An 18,937-nucleotide genomic window follows, 5' to 3' on the forward strand; every position below is an offset into this window, starting at 1 on the left:
AATCAGACAACAGACAAAGTGGACAAATTGCTAGAAAGACACAAACTACCGAAACTGACTCAGGAAGAAAAAGACAAGCTGAACAAACCTCTAACAAGTAAAGAAACTGAATTAGTGATTAAAAAAACAAACCTCAAAGTCCACTCCTACATGGCTTTATGAATGAATTCTACCAAACATTTAAAGAAGAATTAATAATAATTCTTTAGAAACTCTTCCAAAAACTAGAAGAGGGAACACTTTCCAACTCATTCTACTAAGGCCAGTATTACCCTGATACCAAAACTACAAAAACACGAGAAAACACAAAAACAATAAACTATAAATCAATATATCCTGTATGAATACAGATGAAAAAATGCTTAACAAAACACTAACACATCAAATCCAGCAACACACAGAAGGATGACGTACCACGACTGAGGGCTGTACCCTGGAATGAACACGTGCAGCTGAGATCAGCCTCGCAGGGAGCTGGAAGGTCTGCAGAGCTCCCGCGCACCCAGCAGCCTGCGCTGAGAACACTGCACTGCGTGGAATGTGCAAAGCGTGAATGAGGCTCACCTACTGGACTGTTAAAGCACCTAAATGGTCTCCCTACACTTTTGTCAGAAAGACCAGAAATACTTGGAAAAAGAGCACCATGCACTCAATATTGGCAAATGATGGCTTCAAAATATAAGCACGAACACTCTAAAAGCAAAAAACGTCACTTGCACAGAGCATTAGTAAGCAGACTTCCAAAATGGAGGGTGATTCGGATGAGAAATCAGTTAACACTAACTACTGTAAAAGACAAACCTTACAACTTAAGTGCTCAACGGTACAAGCTGATTCCTGTCTCAAGAGCCCCCTTGCTATGGAAGGGAGGGCTCTGCTCCACACAGTCACTCAGGACGCCAGGCTAACGGGGCTCCGCCATCTTCAACAAGCAGTTCCCCACACGGCCCTAGCTATGGACACCTAACGGGCAGCAGGGAAGAGCAGAGCAGGTGACTGCAGAGGCGGCTAGGTCCAGGGCTGGACGTGACACACACGGCTTCCAGCTCTCCTCCTCTCGCCACAGCCCAGTGCCAGGGCTCCGCCCAACTGGACAGGAAAGGGAGTCTAGCTGTGTCTCTACGAGGAAAGGGAATGGGATGGAAGAGCACCTAGTCAGTCTGCCACAGCTAGGAGGATAAAAACTCACATGAAGTAATACATGAAAAAATAAATGTATCAAGTGTACAGAGGTCACCTGATTATTGGGGACAACCGAATTCTTCTGTTAATGGCAGAATTCACCTTACGAAGTAAATAACCTTAACTATATTTGGTTAAAGGAGAAAATATTTTTCTGCTTTCTCATGACTTAAAATGCCCCTTTTTAAAATACGCTGTTTATATGAAGAAAAATCAAATCAACAACTTTAGGAAATCTAATTTAGTCCTTTCTAGGGTTTTCATACTAGAAATAATAGCATATATGCTAAGTTTCCAACAAAAATAATAGCATGCTTAGCTTGCTATAAAAATATGTGTCATGTATTCAACAAAGTCAGCAATGTAGGGAGACAGACACGAGGGACGGTGCGTGACACACTGCCGTCGTCTCCAGGAGGAGGGACACGGTGCCCACTCCACTAGGTCACATAACTAGACATTGGCCAAAGTCACCTGAAGTCAGGTTTCTTGATATCCAGCAGTTTTTCTACCTGACCGCACTAGGCTTCCATCCTATTACCACTTTTCCACCTTCTTACTTTTGAAAGCTCAGGTCACACAGACATCATTTTTTCGGCAAAGCTCACGTTAACTCACATAGGCAAAATGGTCTGTTCCGTCTCACACAGTCCTAGCATCTCTTCCCACATCACAGAACCCACACGGGAGGATCATTACTAACAATGGGCACTTCCACTAGTAAACAAGACCACAGACCCTTTGAAGGTTGTTCCCTTTAGCATCTAAGCAACAGTTCATGCTGGGGACATAGGAAATAGTAAACAGTAATTGGCTGAATTGATGAAAAAAAAAAGCAGTCAAATTTTAAGCAACATCATCATTTAATTAATTAGATCTCAATATGAATCTGAATGAAAATATCCATTGTATACAAAGGTTCTGATAGGATTCATTTTAAGCACATATACAATAAATATCTTTTAAACACTAACAATTAAATGTGATTTAGAAATGAATTCAATATTATTAATCAAAGAGAAATTTTTATAAGCATAAATTTTACTTTTACCTTTTAAAATAAAAATTAAACTGCCAAAATACTAAGTGATCAGCAATGTAAAAAAAAAAAAAATACCTGCTTTTTCTGAAGTCCTAAGAAACACCATGTCTGATGGAATTCTTTGATTCTGCAAAGAGTAATATAAAATATTAATTATCTATATGCAGACTTATAAATTAACACAATTCCAAAGTAGAAATAACCAGTAAAAACTAATGTCATAATTAAAATTTTGCTGAAATAACATTTATAAAATTGTGTATCAAAAATTAGTATTTTAATTAATATTTTACTTCAACCTCTAAGATTTTTTTTCCCATTAGTGAGCCACGTAAACATTTAGTGATGACTTAAAAAAGGCTTCAGTCTGAAAAATGTTAAATGGTGCCATTTCTATGGCCTCTGCTGTTCCTTCACTCACACACACCACAGCAGTTAGTGCCTTGTGAAAAACTACGTCCTCCCTATTAGACTAAACAGCCCTGGAAAGAAGGAACATGGTCTTCCAATGCCCAACACAAAGCAGAGCTTACCCTAAATATTAATAAAACACCACTGAATAAACGTGAATGAATAAATGAACGTACAACTGAGCAAACAAGCAAACAAACAAAAACCCTACAACTTTGAGGAGACATTCTTTTAAGACACAGAAAAGAAAAAAACTCAAAGGGATTGTATCTATAAGCACTTTTGCAAATGACTAGTCATACATTTAATCCTTTAATCATTATCACTAGTAAGTCTATCAAATGGGAAAGCTGTATCAATGTAAAGAAAAACTGTATAATTGTAATTAAGAATACTTCACATAATTTCATGAATTATATATGCTTTTTGAGACCTAAGAATTCATCTACATATGATAAAGAAATGGATTATCTGTCAGCCAACAAGTAATAAAAACAAATATAAGTTATAAAGCTATGTTGCTGGATGGAGCTATTTCTTTCCAGCACTAAAAAGGAGGAGACTAATTGGGATCTAAAGGCCCCTAAAGTCAAGGAAGAAATCACAACAGACACAGGAAAACGAGTGGAACAGCTAAAATCAGGAGAATGTTTACAGGAAAACACACACAATTAAGTGCATACAATAGAAAAGGTGTCAGCTAAAACTAAAGAATCAAAGAGCTACACAACCATTTGAAACACAAGAAAACACAGTCAATGAACGCCCCAAAAATGCAAAGTATAAGGATGTAAGCAAATGTAAGAGCAAAAATTAACAGCACAGAAAATAAACACACACACACACACACAGTAATAGCAAGAAATTATTTTTTTAATATTTTAAAATGCACCCATTTCAGGAATAAAAACAATAGAATAAAACTATTAATAATAAAAAATGTGTAAGACCTCTACACAAAAACTATAAAACATTACTGAGTATCTATCTTGGTGTAATATCATCTTAACTACTTTAATCTTCTAGTGTTTTTAGGTTGTAGAGTTAATTCTCACATTTGGTCATTCTTGGCCTCTGCATGTCCCTGTATACATGAAAAATACCTTGTCAATTCCCACCCAAAAAAACATGCTAAGAGTTTTGTTGGGTTTCTGTTGAATATTTGGGCATCTGACATCTTTGTACATTCTAATTTCTGAACAAAATGTGTCCTATTTATAGAATTTTAGAATCTGCTTGTCAATTTCAACAAAGACGTCAGCTGGAATTCTGAGAGGGCTAACACTGAATCTGTAAATGCATTTAGGGAGTACTACCTTTTTAACAACACTAATACATAAAATTATGAGCATGTGTTTCAACGATACTTGGTAGTTTTTCAAAGTACAAGTTTTGCACTTCTTCCGTTAAATTTATTTTTAAGGTTTTTTTGATGCTATTGTAAATTTTTTTCATAATTTCATTTTCAGACCATTACTCTTTATGCCCTTATTCTGTCTTCTTTGCTAAGAAGCACTCATAAACAGACTAGACAATTTCAAGCAATTATTGGATACTTTTCATTTTTCCTTCCCCTTGAGACACAAAGCAACATGACAGCAGGAGCCTTGTGCCATCTTAACATGACATACGGCGGTATGGACGTACGACAGTTTATCTGAACCGAACACACCGTGGTATGGATGTACAACAGTTTACCTGAACGTGACACACCGTGGTATGGATGTACAACAGTTTATCTGAACGTGACACACCGTGGTATGGACGTACAACAGTTTCATGACCAGTCACCCACTCAGGGTATCTGGACTGTTTCTGAATTTTGGCTGTTATAAATAATACAGACATAAATATTCTTGTACAGGTTTTTGTATCAATATAAACTAACATTCCTCTGTGACAAAGGTCCAGGACTTCAACTGCCGGGTCACAGGACAGGTGCATATTTAGTTTTTTTAAGAAACCATCAAACAATTTTCCAGAATAACTGCACCATTTGATATTTCCACAAGAAATGGACGAATGATGCACTTTCTTCACATGGCTGCTAACATTTGGTGTTGTCTCTGTTTTCGTTTTAGCCATTCTGATATATGTGTACTGATATTTCATTGCGTTTTAATTTGCATTTCTTGATGACTAAGGATGCGGAATTTCTTTTCATGTCCTTATTTTCTATCTGTAAATCTTTGGCAAAAAGTCTCTTTAAATCTTTTGCCCATTTTCTAATTTGAATTTTTTGTTTTTACTGTTGAGTTTTGAGTTTTTATATACTCTAGACACAAATCTTTGTCAGATACATGATTTGCAAATATTTTCTCCCAATCTGTGGCCTGTTTTTCACCATAGTCACATGGTTTTTCACAAAGCACATGTTTTTTTATTTTAATGAGATCCAACTTATTTTTTCTCTTCTGCATTGTTGTTTTGCTGAAGTCTAAGAAATAGTCTCTTACCCTTAGATTCTGAATATTTTCTATTTTGTTTCTAAGTCTTAGAGTTTTACATTAAGTCCATGATCATTTCTTTTAACCAATGGATGCCCCGGCCCCATTTTCTTCCTGTAACTGCTCTGGCACCTTTGTCTATTTCTGGGTCCCCGTGTTTCACTGATCTTCACATCCATGCTCCTTCCACACTGCACTAAGGTAGCTACGTAACATGCCTTAGCATCAAGGAAAAATTTCCTTATTTTACCTACCCCAGAGCCTGCACCTTTTCAAATTAGTATGAGAATAAGATTATCTACGTCTTCGAAAAAAACACTTTCTGGGATTTCGATAAAACTATATTAAACCTACAGATTAATTTCTGGAAAACTGTGGAACGTTCCAAGCCAAGAACCCAGAGTGTCTACTTACTTAAGTCTTCGCGGTTACTTTCGTCAACACATTGTGGATTCTAGCTTACCTAAGAGTTCATTTTCATAGCTATGACTGTAAGAGTACTGCATTTTTGTTTCCACGTTTTTATTATGATACAGAAATAGGGTTAGTATTTGTGTGTTAACCTTAGAACTTGCCACCCTACTGAACCAATGCCAGGATGTTTTTTTTTTTTACAGATCCCTTGGGATTTTCTACATATACAATCATGTCGTTGGCATATCAAGACATTTTTATTCCTTCTTTTCCAATCTGTATGTCTTTCATTTCCTTTTCCTGACTTACAGACTAGAACTGCCAGTTGAATAAGAGCAGTATGAGCAAACATCTCAGAAAGGAAACATTCAGTCTTACACTATTAAGTACAATGTCAGCTATAGGTTTTTTGTAGATTTTTTTTAAACAAGATATGGTTATTCCCCTCTAATCCAACCTGCTGAGAATTTTTGTCATGAACAGGTGTTGGATTTAGTCCAATGCGCTTCCCTGCAACAACTGCTATGCTCATACGGTTTTCTTCATTCTGCTGACAGGGTAGATTACAGGGGCTGATTTTAGAATGCTGAGCCAAACCACATTCCGCGAGTGACCTCCCTGTGGTCAGGATGTGCAATTCTCTTTACATATTGCTGATACCAATTTCCAAATTTTTAAAAAGATTTTTGTGTATATTTTCATGAGGAATATTGGTCTGTAGCTTTGTTACATTGTCTTTTGTCTAGCGTTGGGATAAAGATAGTCCTGGCCTCATAAAATGAGTTGGATAGTGTTCCATCCTCAACTGTTTTCTAGAAAGGACCGTGGAACAGTGATGCTAAGTCCTCTCTAAAGGTTTCAAGGAATTCTCCAAAGAGGATGTCTGGACCCTGATACTTCCTTCTCAGAGCTTTTAAATTACTAATTCAACTTCTTTACTGGTTATAGGACTATTCACATTGTCTATTTCATTTTGACTGAGTTTTTATGGTTTATGGTTTCAGAACTGGTCCCTTTCATCTATCCATGCATGTATTTACGACGGCAAAGCTGATGGTATATTTTGTAATTACCTTTTTGATGGCTGCAGGACCTACAGCAAAAGCTCCTATTTCATTACTGATACTGGTGACTTGTGACATCACTTTTTATTTTGATCTGTCTTGCTAGAGGTTTACCAATTTTATTAATTTATTTAGATGAACCAGCTTCTACTTTCATAGATTTTCTGTCTTCCTATTTTCAGTTTCATTGTCTTCTACTCTGCATTACTTCTTTCTTTCTGCATGTCTTGGTTTAATTCTGCTCATTTTCTCCTGATGTCTTAAGGTCAGAGTTCAGGTGACTGACCCGAGACCTTCGCCAGCTCCTCTGCAGGCAGTTAATGCTACAGAATCCTCAGCGTTGCCCCTACACGCACCACTTATTTCAGAATGTCGTATTTTAATTTTCATTCAGTTGTACGTATTTTTTGTTTCCTTGAGAAGTACTACTTATCCCATAAATTAATTCAAGGTGTGCTGATTACGTTCCATGTGTTTTAGAGTTTTCCTGTTGTTTTTCTGTTATTGATTACTAATTTCATTCTATTATGGTGAAAGAACACACTATGATTTCGATTCTTTTCAATTTGTTGTGGTTTGTTTTACAGCACAGTATTAGGTTTATCTTGGTGAATGTTCTGTGGGCACTGGAATAAACGTGTTCTCTCCTCCTGGCAGGTATGGTGGGTGGTCTGTGCGTGTCAGCCAGGTCCCGCAGCTCATCCTGTGCAGACCTTCTGCATCACTGCTGAGTTTCTGCCAGTTTCTTCTATCCAATTTGAGAGGACGATGGTGAACCACCTACCCATGAGTTTTCTACTTTTTTCAGCTCCAATAGCTTTGATTCACATATTTCGTGGATCTGTTGTTTAATGGGTATGAATTTAGCATCTTCCATCTTCCTGATGGATTAATCCCATTACTGTTACATAACACCCCTTTGTCTCTAGTAACTTTCTTCACTCTGAAGTATGCTTTGACATTAATATAGCTCCTCCTACTTTTGTTCAATTAATTTTACATGGTACATTTTTTTCCACATTTTTACTTTCATCCTATCATGTCACTGAATTCGAAGTGATTTTCTTGCAAACAACATAGAGTTGGGTCTCATTTTTTTTATTTTAAAACCCACTCTGCCTGTCGATTGGTGCATTTTGACAGTTCACAATAAAGATAATAATTATCGGTATGTTTAGAATGTAAGTCTGCACTGCATGTTCTCTTTTTATTAAATATTTAGAGACATACTGTTCTGTCACCAAGGCTAAAGTGCAGTGGTGAGATCATAGCTCACTGTACCCTCAAACTCCTGGGCTTAAGCGACCTGCCCACCTGGGCCTCCCAAGTCACTGGGATTATAGGTGTGAGCCACCAAGCCTGGCCCCCAGGCTGCATTTTATTATTTGCTTTCAGTTGGTTTCCTCTTATATTCTCTGTTTCTAATATTTTCCTTCTTGTTATTACCTAAGCCCTTTTTAGGCTTCCATCTTAGTTTACTTACAGCATCTCAGAGTGTACCTCTTTACACATTTTTTTAACGTTTGTTCTGGATATTACAATATGCATTGTAATATTTATTTATTAAGCTGTATTACCTCAGAAAAATAAGATAAAATGTTCTTTCTCCCCGGCTGCAGAAAAAGCAGACATTCTCCTCTTCCTGAAGCTAGTTCTGAGAGGTGAAGAAGGATCCCCAACAGTGTCCGCCTTGGTCCTGCTCTGATTCTGCCCCACAGAGCCTTTCCAAACACTTAGACTTCAGAGACTGTGCTATGACCTGTGCAACCTGCAACTTCTAAAATCTCTACTTCTAAGCTATTACCTTACTTGATATGTTGCTCAGTTAACAACATTTAAATTGACATGTTTGTACAAAAATTTAGATACTTCTAAGGTTTCTTTGGTAAGCCAGGGGACAAACTGGCATTTTCTTTCTTTTCCCTAAATGCATAAAGGTATGACAAAACCTTGACTCGGAATGGATTTTTATTAAAACAAATAGTTTGACAGCCTTTATTTATATTAAACTCTAGAATAATCTAGAACATTGTAATATTCTATAACTATCTGTTTATACAGTTGCTATCACATAACGCTTATTTTTCAATATACGATCACTTCTTTAGAAAAAATGAAAAACAACAAACTCTTCCAAATGGTTTCCTTAAAAAATAAAGTCCTTAATATTGGGCCTAAATTAGAAAAGTTGAAGCTCATGGTTTTCCATCTGAGACACACACACGGAAAACACATTAAACATGTACAAGTTAATTAACCTAAAGGAACCGGATCTAAGGATAACTTTGTTGCTGAATGCTAGTATCACAGCAACATGAAATATAATGAATATAATTTTTAAAACATACACATAAGGAAGTAAACTTCATGATTAATGACTGATAACAGGATTCATTTATTCAGTATTCGAGAACCTGCGTTGTGTCGGACCATAAATTTAAAGATAAATAAACGAGTAAAAACCCTGAACAAATTAACAAGAATTAACAAACAAAAAAGGGAATTCACATCACTCCCTCACTTAAATTCTTATATAGACTTACCAAATCAGGAAGAAGGTAAAATATTTAATGAAAATATTTAGCATAAAATGAGGCTTTTCCATACTCCTAGCATGACATGGAAAACACTTCCAGTAACCTATAATCTATCTTCAAAAATATAAACTGTACATACATCAAATCTTACACAGGGATGTTAGGATTTAAAATATGTGTCTCAAACAATTTCCTTCAAATTCAAAAGTTACTTGCAGTCAGGCTAAATGTTAATAACTGTTATATATAGTTCTCAAATATATCAAAAATTAAAAATGCATCAACCTTTTCCACTATGATGAGGTCTCCAACTTGAATGTCTGAACTCTTAACTTGTACTTGACCTTAAAAAAAAAGAAGAAGTATAATCAACTTAAGGAAACAACGGCACAGCAGGAGTTCAACTTTCAACTGGAAAATAATTACTTCAGAAATAACTTTAGGAGGAAAAAAAAATACTTCAGAAATTTCTCTATGCTTATACTTCCAAAATAAATTCCAGATAGACAGTCACCAACAATTAACTTCTTAGTAAACTTCCAAGCACAAATAATTAACTACTCCCCAGTAAAAAAACAAATCAAGAATTTCTTCATGGTAATTTAAGAGATTCCAGTGAGAATGTTCTTCCCATACTTTGTCATTGTTTCAGTTCTCAGGTTACCAATGATCAGAAATATTACTAAATAATTCCAGGATTGAGACTTATTTAATAATAACACGGAGATATAAAAATCCTTAAATTAATTATCATGGATGCCATTAATTAGCATATAACTGACAGAAAAAAGAAATAAAGCAAATGATATATAAAATCACCCTCTACTAGTAGCTTTATCAACACAGGACAGGACTGAAAACTGATATCTAAAGCTTTACTGCTAAAAATGATTCTTCCACATGAGGAAATATTAAATTATCTATATAATATCTAATGTGGAATGGTGGTCTGTGGAGTTTCATATATAATATACTTAAATATCTACAAAATATTAATGTAACAAATATGATGCAGAGTAGGTGAATGTTACATAATCTGAGACATCCTCAGGAGGTGACAAAACGTGGGCAAATTCACCTGCTCCCTCGTCTCTGCCCCTCCCCCCTCAGGACTGGCCACAGCCTCTGTGACTATTGCTCTAACACAGGATAATGTCCACCCCTTTTACAGTTTCTTCTGACGGCTAACAGGCCACAGGTGAGTTCACACTACTTCTCAAAAGCAAACATTACCAGTCACTACACCAACTCTTAGTTTTTTGTGAAAGGCAATGAGCTGGACAGACAGGGGGGGCCCTGACCGTGGGTCGGGTCCAGGGGTGGACAGACAGGGAGGGGCTGACTGCAGGCTAAGAGGCACCTAAGCCACAGGAGCAAAAACTGAAACCAAACAGTCTGTGGAGGACACAGGACGCTCAGAAAAGAGCCACATTTCCACGAAAGCAAGAGGGCACTTTCAGAGAGAACGGGTTTAGGTGATGAAGGAATCTGAATCTGGAGGCGCAATGAACAAGGGCAAGGGTGACAATAAAGACATACGACATCTCGTGGGGACGAACACGCAGAGTCTGAAGGATGACCTGAAGCCTGCAGCACATGCACACGCACATGCACGCGCGCACACACAAGCCACCGTAAGGTAGTCCTGATGCGCACAGGGCCGGAGTGTGCTAAGGCTGAGACTGACCTGTCTGGGGAGGCACGTGGTGATCTGCATCGTTGGATTCTACCTGAACCGGGTGAAGGGAGAGCAGGGCCCAGCCTAATCGACCCTGTGCTCAGGGCTGCTCCTTGACCACTGTGGAGGAAGCCAAGGAGGTCCTGGGAGGCAGGACTGACTCTGAGCACATGGCTCTTCTGCCCTCATACGTGCTGGGGATGAAAGTGTGAGCAGAACTGACAAAGCCCACCTGCATAGAACTTATGTTCTAGTGAGATTAAGGAAGGCAGAGTGAAATAAAATATATCAACGAAAGAACTGTATAAATTACAGTCTAGGAAATAAGAAAAAAAGAAATACTAAAGTCTGGGGAAATGATTATAGAGCATCTTGCAGAAAGTACCAAATTTTTGCTCTTAATCTGTTAGCAATAACTAAAATAATTTAAGATACTCAGGTTATACAAAACCAATTCTTTTTCTTAATTCTATCAGTAAAAAATGAATTAGACAGCTTTAGAAAGAATATTGAAATAATAAAATATTGAATGTTATTCACTAAATTATACTTAGCCAACCACTTCCCCTCTAAAATTATCTAACTAAAATAGTCTTTAACATCTGTGTAATTGCCAGTAGAGAGTCCAGAAGCTGCGAGAAGTAGCTATCCATACAGACTTTACAGCCCACCAATGCACACATCTTTTGCCTAAAGCAACATGCAGAACTAAACACTGAAATCAGTATTAACAGTAATTCACTGCATCCACAAAATAAAGAATTTTCAGGAAACTACAATGGTTTGAAAAATCTAATAAGTATCTCATATGTTAAATATTTTATCAACTACCAGATACAAATGAAAAGTATATAGTGTTACTAGAGCAAGGGCACAAAGTCTTGGTTAGGTCCTCTGTTTGTATAATGGAAATTTCTAACCTTTGTTTTCTGTAGTTAGATATCCTTCCTAAATTTCTACCAAAGGTTAACACACAAAATACTATTAATATGAGTGGTAATAATCAACAGCATCTAAGACTCTCAATCACTCAAATCAGAAGACATACAAAAATGCAGTCTCCCTCTCAGAGGCCTGCACACGTGCACAAACCCAGCATGCTACATGGACCTGCTTGGCCACGTGGGTGACGAGAAGGTCAGAAGAGAAATCGTCTCGAAGCTTGCTGTCACGACATAAAGACAAACCATTTCTACACCGTATTGTTACGTGCGATGAAAAATGGATTGATTCTTTTTAACAATCACAAGTATCTGGCACAATGGCTGGATAGAGATGAAGTGCCGAAACACAGTCCAAAACCGAATATTCATCCCAAAAAGCTACTGGTGTCTGTTTGGTGGTCCAGCGCTGGTATCATCCACTACAGCTTCACGAAACTTGGTCAATCAGTTACAGCGGATGTCCACTGCAACCAACTGGACAAAATGATGAGGATGCTTGCAACTGGTCAACAGAGACAGGCCAATCCTCTTGCAAGACAACATGTCACAAAAAACAATGCTGCTCAAACTAGAGAAGCTGGACTTGGAAACTGTCACCCACTGTGTTCACCAGACCTTGCGCCAACTGACTACCACTTCTTCCAGGCTTTGATTCACTTCCTGAAAGGAAAAACATTCAATTCTCAACAAGCTGTGGAAAACATCTTTCATGATTTCATCGCCACTCGCTCTCCAGGCTTCTGTGCTGCTGGCATAAACGAGCTACCGTTAAGATAGCAAAACTGTGTCAAATTAGATACTTAGATTAATTGTACTGCTTGTTTGAGATATAATAAACTTTTGATTCAAAATCAGACATTTTATATTTAATAACCTAATATAAAAACTCAAAACACAGAAATATCGTTATGAAAATAAAATGTTTATACTGGGATTGAATAAAGCTTCTAAGATTAAAGTAAAAACACAAAAGATTTGAATTACATAAAAATTATAGATTTCTCTACACATAAGAAAAACAAGTCAAACAAGCTAATAATATCTGCCACATGTGACAAAGGCAAATTCCTTTTAGTAGAAAAATTATAATAAGGTTAAAATAGATAAAGAAACAAAAGGTACTGAGTAAACAACTTATAAAAGGTCACAAATGAACAATAATTTTTTGAAGTAGCAAGAAAACAGAATGCAATAGCATTTTTTCACCGAACTAGTAGATTAAAAAACAATCTTTTATATTTGGGCAAGTGGGCAGGGATGTTAGGAGAAGAATATTGTGGGCACACTGCAAATGCAAATGGGTGCAACCCTATGAAACAGCTATTTGATCACCCAGACCAGGCTTAGAACTTTATATACAGCCTGGAAATTCTTCATTTATTTAAGCACCCAATTTACTGAGTGCTTATTACCATGTGCCAATCACTCTGCTCATTCCTGGAGAAACGAGGACCCCATTCTCACAAAGCTGAGAGAAGAAGAATTAAAGGTAATCCCCAGAGGGAAGGTCAGGGTGCTTTGGGACACACAAGGGGGCTGCAGCACGAGCAACATCTGGGGAAACTAAGGAAGACCTCTCTGAGAAAGTAATCTTTTTATAAAACCTGAAGTTCTGAGTGCAGGGCAGGACAAGAACACACCAGATACAGCGACTACGCTTGAAAAGTCCCTCATGGGGAGAAAGCACGGCATATCAAGGAAATGAAGAAAAATTCGTGTGACTGCACTCTGGAAGCCAGAAGAGAAGCTGGAGAAGAGGGCCAGCGCCGGACCACAGGGAACTGAGTCACACGGGATTTAAGGCTTCGTCATAAGGGCCATCAAAAGAAACCAAAGGGTCTGAAGCCATGAAATGGCAATCGGATTGCTTTTGGAAAGAACTTCTGTGACTACAGCACAGGAAAGATGGAGTGGTCAGCAGCGAGGAGGCTGTTTCTCACTCTGGGCAAGAGAAGAGCCGGCTGGAGCGGAAACTGGAGCCAGGTCCAGGGACTGCACAGCTGCTGGGAAAGCTCTGTCAGCAAAGCAAGGAGTGGGCTGGACGAGGGCCAGGAAGAGAGGACCCCAGAGTCCTCAGTTAGGATGAGGGAGAAGCAGAGTAAGGCTGCAGTCCACTTCCACTGAAGAGCGGGGGACATGAGGGTGCTCAGCCACCTCTCCTGCAGAGCCACAGGGTCCGACTGAGGAAGACTGAACGGTGACACGTTCATACGATGCAGTTTCATACAACCACACACAAGACGTTACAGACTAATGCCACGGAAATGTTCACAGTGTTAAGTAAAAACGTGTACTACAACAGCATGAACATCTTTCAAAAAGCAAGTACACACACACACACACAAAACATGTGTACATCTAAGGAAAAGAGTAACAACCATGTTTACAAACCATGAAAAAATCCCCCAGTATCATTCAAATAAACAAAGAAGAATAAAACTAAGAATTCTATTTTTATCTTCTACAGTTTAATGTTATATAGTAAGAAATGAAGGATATTCTATTTATAAAAATTACATACAGAACCACCATATCCAAAAAAACCATAACATGACCATATCACACAAAAGGCGAATTTTAATATTTTAATTCATTTTTAATAGACTAAACTTTCAAAGAGACAATATCGGCCCGGTGCATGCCTGTAATCCCAACACTTCAGGAGGCCAATGCGGGAGGATTGTTTGAGGGCAGGAGTTCAAGACCAGCCTGGGCAATACAGCAAGACCCCCATCTCTACAAAAAAAAAAACTTTAAAAATTAGCTGGTTGTGGTGGTGTGCTCTTGTAGTCCCAGCTAGTTGGGAGCCTGAGGCAGGAGGATTGCTTGAGCACAGAAGTCTAAGGCTGCAGTGAGCTATGATCACACCACTGCAATACAGCGTGGGTGACAGAGTAAGACCCTATCTAAGGAAAAAAAAAAAAGAGAGAGAGAGAGAGAGAGAGAGAGAGAGACACAATATCATCATAAAATATAAAGTAGGAGATTAAAATTGAACAACATTTTGGTGGAAAAAATTTTTTTACATAAGTTGATATAAATGGTATTTAGATATATACAATGGTATGCTTATTAATAAGCATCACATGGTAATTATTATTGATAAACTTGATAGAAAGTTTCCATCACTGAAACTCTTCTCCACGTTTTCTGTGAAAGGCATGGGAGATGAAGAATGAACTTCTTATAGTTTTAAAATTTCTATAGTTTCTAAAGAGATAATCTGGCTTAAAGTAAATTTTTTTCTATTTCTTAACTTCTTATCTGTTACAAGAAGATACACTGTGTTGCCAATCAGTATTTGTGAAGGTATATTTCATACGTTCTAGGCCCTAATCTCCAAACAATAAAATTTTTCTAAAAAGTCAAATATGTGAGTATCCTGAAGAAATGAATCCATACAGATCCTCCAAGGGTGACCTGAGAAGAAATATTGGTACTGAGTTTACACATCCACTTGAATACATGTACGTGTGTGTGTGTACATTCACTTGAGCGTACACCTCTACTTCTGAGTATACACGTCCACTCCTGAGTATACACATCCACACCTGGTACACATATCCACTCCTCAGTACAGATGTGCAGTCCTGACTATGTATCTATCTACCTTGGTCCAGCCACAGGGAACTAAAAAAAATGAGGCAATAAATGCAAAGTGTTTGTGAAATATTATTATATAGCAGAAATACAATAATGTATACTGAATCCTCCTAATGAAATATCGGGATGGATTCTTTTCAAATGCTGCTCAGATCTCAGACCACAGATAATAAAGATGACTGTATACACTTTAAGAAAACGCACCATACGGGATGAAAATGTGAAAAGCTGAGTATGCTTATAGAAGAACCACTCTGACTATATAAAATAAAATATACATAAACGATTTCTAAATATCCATTGCCCTATCTTATCTAAACTGTCACAAAAATGGATGAACAAGAGATGACACGACATAAACAAAACAAGCAAAGTCATCAGTGTTTGTCTGACTACTGGACTGCAGCAATCGACTCTAATTACTTCAAGTGTATCAGCTCCTAAGCAATTTTTGATGAAAAAAATTCAAATAAAACTTGAGTATAGCATTAGGGAAAAAAACTATCTTAAGATATGACTGTCACAAAGGGAAATCCTTTTTGCCAAATAGAAAACACCACGACCCATAAAACCCATCACATTTCATGATTCCCTCTGGAAGAATATATGACATAGGCACAATAGGATTCAAAAGCCTTCTGACTTGCTTTTTCAAGGAATAATTAATACTCAAAAATAGAGTAAATTTGACTAAAATATGACAAAATTTCATTGAGACAAGTATTTTTAAACGTAAATAAAAGGCTAAGAATTTTAACAAGGCAGCAGGGCACAGTGGCTCAAGCCTGTAATCCCAGCACTTGGGCAGGGGAAAGTTCTACCACTGAACCACACCCCTCCGGGCTGGGGGATCGCTGTAGGCCGGGAATTCAAGACCCATCTCTACCGAAAAAAAAAAAAGTCAGGCGCGGTGACACGTGCTAGTAGTCCCAGCTACTTGGGAGCCTGAGCAGGAGGATTGCTTGAGCCCAGGAGTTCGAAGTTGCAGTGAGCTAGGATTATGACACTGCACTCCAGCCTGGGGGACAGAGCAAGACCCTATCTCTTAAAAAGTAAAATTAAAGAAAAAGAATTTTAACAAGGTATAAAGTGTACAACAATAAAAGGTGCTGATAAATATGAATCAAAGATGCTAAAGTACACAGGAATAAAGATCATCTCTTTTTGTACTCTATATAGGTAAAATTCCCTTTTGGCAAGTAAACTGAAACACAGGAAACATGTAAATATGTAAATGCTCTCTCTCTCACATTCACACACACACGAAGTAAGGTTCAAAGACAACAGACTTCTGTCTCACTCGTGTGTCTGCATACTTGAAAATACATTAAACAAAATGCCAGAACTAGTCTAAGAAACAGCTAAGACATATTAAAAAAACAACCATCATAAGCTGTATAAAGGAATCATAGCACAGAATTCAAGTTCCATTCATAAATAGGTAGCTACAGAAAACAAAAACAAACCAGAACGCTCTAAATTTATCCTATCTGCCTAGAACACTACATGGACTCTTAAAATGCAAAGTTCATTAGCTGGGCATGCCCAGGAGTTCGAGGTTACAGTGAGCTGTGATTGCACCACTCACTCCAGCCTGGATGGCAGAGCAAGACCCTGTCTCAAACAAAAATAAATAAAAATTAAAAAAAATAAATAAAAACCAAAGTTCAGAACTAAGTCATGTTTCAATCTCATGAGGCCATCACAGTGCTTAGCACATAGTAGGTGCTTTGTAAATACGTGATTATGATTATCTAGTGGGCTAGAAGCAAGCCATGAAGCAATATGCCACAGCCAGAACAACACCGGATGAGAAGTCAGACGGATCTGGGCCGAAGCATCCGCTCTACCAAAAACCACGTGACTTAGGGCAAGTGACTCAGCATTCGTCCTGGGTACGCTTCCAGCCTGTAACTTGGAGACAATGCCACCTCTACCCCGGATGACCGCAGCTGTGACAATGAGTATCATGAATGTTACGTGACACACAAGAAGTCAAAGTGGCTACAATGACCATCATCGACAATAAAATCTCCACTTCTTACATCACCAGCAATGACGGCTGTTTTTTTAAAAAAGGATACATTTCCATTTATATTTAAAATAAACTGACTGAAAATTATTTTTCAAGTTCTTCGAGTCAAGTATCATACAAACACAAAAGACACAACAAAAGTACTATCCCCTCAACGTTTTATTTCATTTTTAGGTGAAACCAGCATAATATAAAATTAGCCATTTTAAAGTCAACAATTTAGTGGCATTTACTACATTCGCAATGCCAAGTTCAAAGCACCTTCATCATCACAAACCAAGCCCTGCGGACAAGCGGGTTCTCCCCATCTTCTTCCCCCACCAGGCCCCAGCCACCCATCTGCCGACTGACTGACCTATTCTGGATATTTCACACAAAAAGTCATACGATACGTAACCTTTGCACCCGGCTTCCTTCACAGAGCGTGAAGTTCTGCAGGCTCATCCATGCTGTACCCCTGTCAACCCTCTAATGACTTTGAGGGTTGAATGACACCCCGTTGCGGGGACTTGCTACCCACTCATTTATCCATTCATTCGTCCACTGACGCACATTTTGGCTGTTACCCACTTCTGGCAATTGTGAACAGGGAGTGCTATAATGAACATGGGTACACATTGCTTGAGTCCCTGCTTTAAATTCTACATTTAACTTTTTGAAAAACTACAATGTTTTCCACATCTGCTGATCCATTTTACATTCCCACAAGGAATGCACAAGGATTCTGATTTCTCCAGATCCTCTCCTACACCTGCCACGTCTCTTTAAACGCCAGGCAACCGTGCGGTGTAAAGCAGTGTCTCACCATGGTTCTGATCTGTGCTTCCTCATGGACTAATGACACTGACAGAGCATTGTTCCTTCCACATGCTTGCAGGCCATTTGTGTGTCTTCTTTGGAGAAATGTCTATTCAGATCCTCTGCCTATGTTTTAACTCGGTTATCGTTCTGTTATTGAATTGTAAAAGTTCTTTACATATTCTGGATATGGACCCTTATTAGACATACAATTTACAAATATTTTCTCCCATTCTATTCACCTTTTCACTTCTTGATAATGCTGCTAAGATGCTTTTGTTTATCTGGGACTGTCTTAATTTGAATGATAGTTTTACTGGATATAGGATTACTGGCTGACAGACTTTTTTGCCACCAGTTTTAAAATGTCCCCAATCCCCTCAGACCTCCATGGCTTCTGATGAAGCCCCGCTGAGGCTCCACCGCGTGTGGCCAGTCGCTTCTCTCCTGCTGCCTTCAGGATGTGCTCTTGGTCTTTGGGTTTCAACGGTTTGGTTGCGTGTCTCAGTACGGATCTCTGCGTGCTTATCCTTCTTGGGGTTCACTGAACTTCCTGAATGTATAGATTCATGTCTTTTATCAAATTTAGGAAGTTTCTGGCCATTATTCCTTCAAATATTCTCTCTGCCTTTTCTCTCCTCTCCTTTCAGGATTTCCATCACAGGTATTTGGTACATTTGATGTTATTAATTTTTCTTCATTCTTTCTCCTCCTCAAACTGGATAATTTCAACTGACCTAGGCTTAAGCTTGTTGATTCTTTCTTCAGCCTGCTCATATATG

At 38.1% G+C, this 18,937-nt stretch overlaps 1 protein-coding gene across 1 annotated transcript in view; it reads right to left on the reverse strand.

Moving 5' to 3' along the window:
- Window positions 1–18,937, reverse strand: part of ATP9B (ATPase, class II, type 9B) — a 244,986-nt gene that overhangs the window by 176,054 nt on the left and 49,995 nt on the right. Inside the window, exons 6-7 of the mRNA XM_012657822.1 lie at window positions 9,383–9,441; window positions 2,300–2,351 (exon numbers count right to left, since the gene is read on the reverse strand). Coding sequence (XP_012513276.1) covers window positions 2,300–2,351; window positions 9,383–9,441 — 111 coding nt within the window. The remainder of the gene's footprint in view (window positions 1–2,299; window positions 2,352–9,382; window positions 9,442–18,937) is intronic.

Source organism: Propithecus coquereli, unplaced genomic scaffold (genome assembly GCF_000956105.1).
Source record: "Propithecus coquereli isolate 6110/MARCELLA unplaced genomic scaffold, Pcoq_1.0 Scaffold560, whole genome shotgun sequence".
In the NCBI taxonomy this organism is placed as follows: domain Eukaryota; kingdom Metazoa; phylum Chordata; class Mammalia; order Primates; family Indriidae; genus Propithecus; species Propithecus coquereli.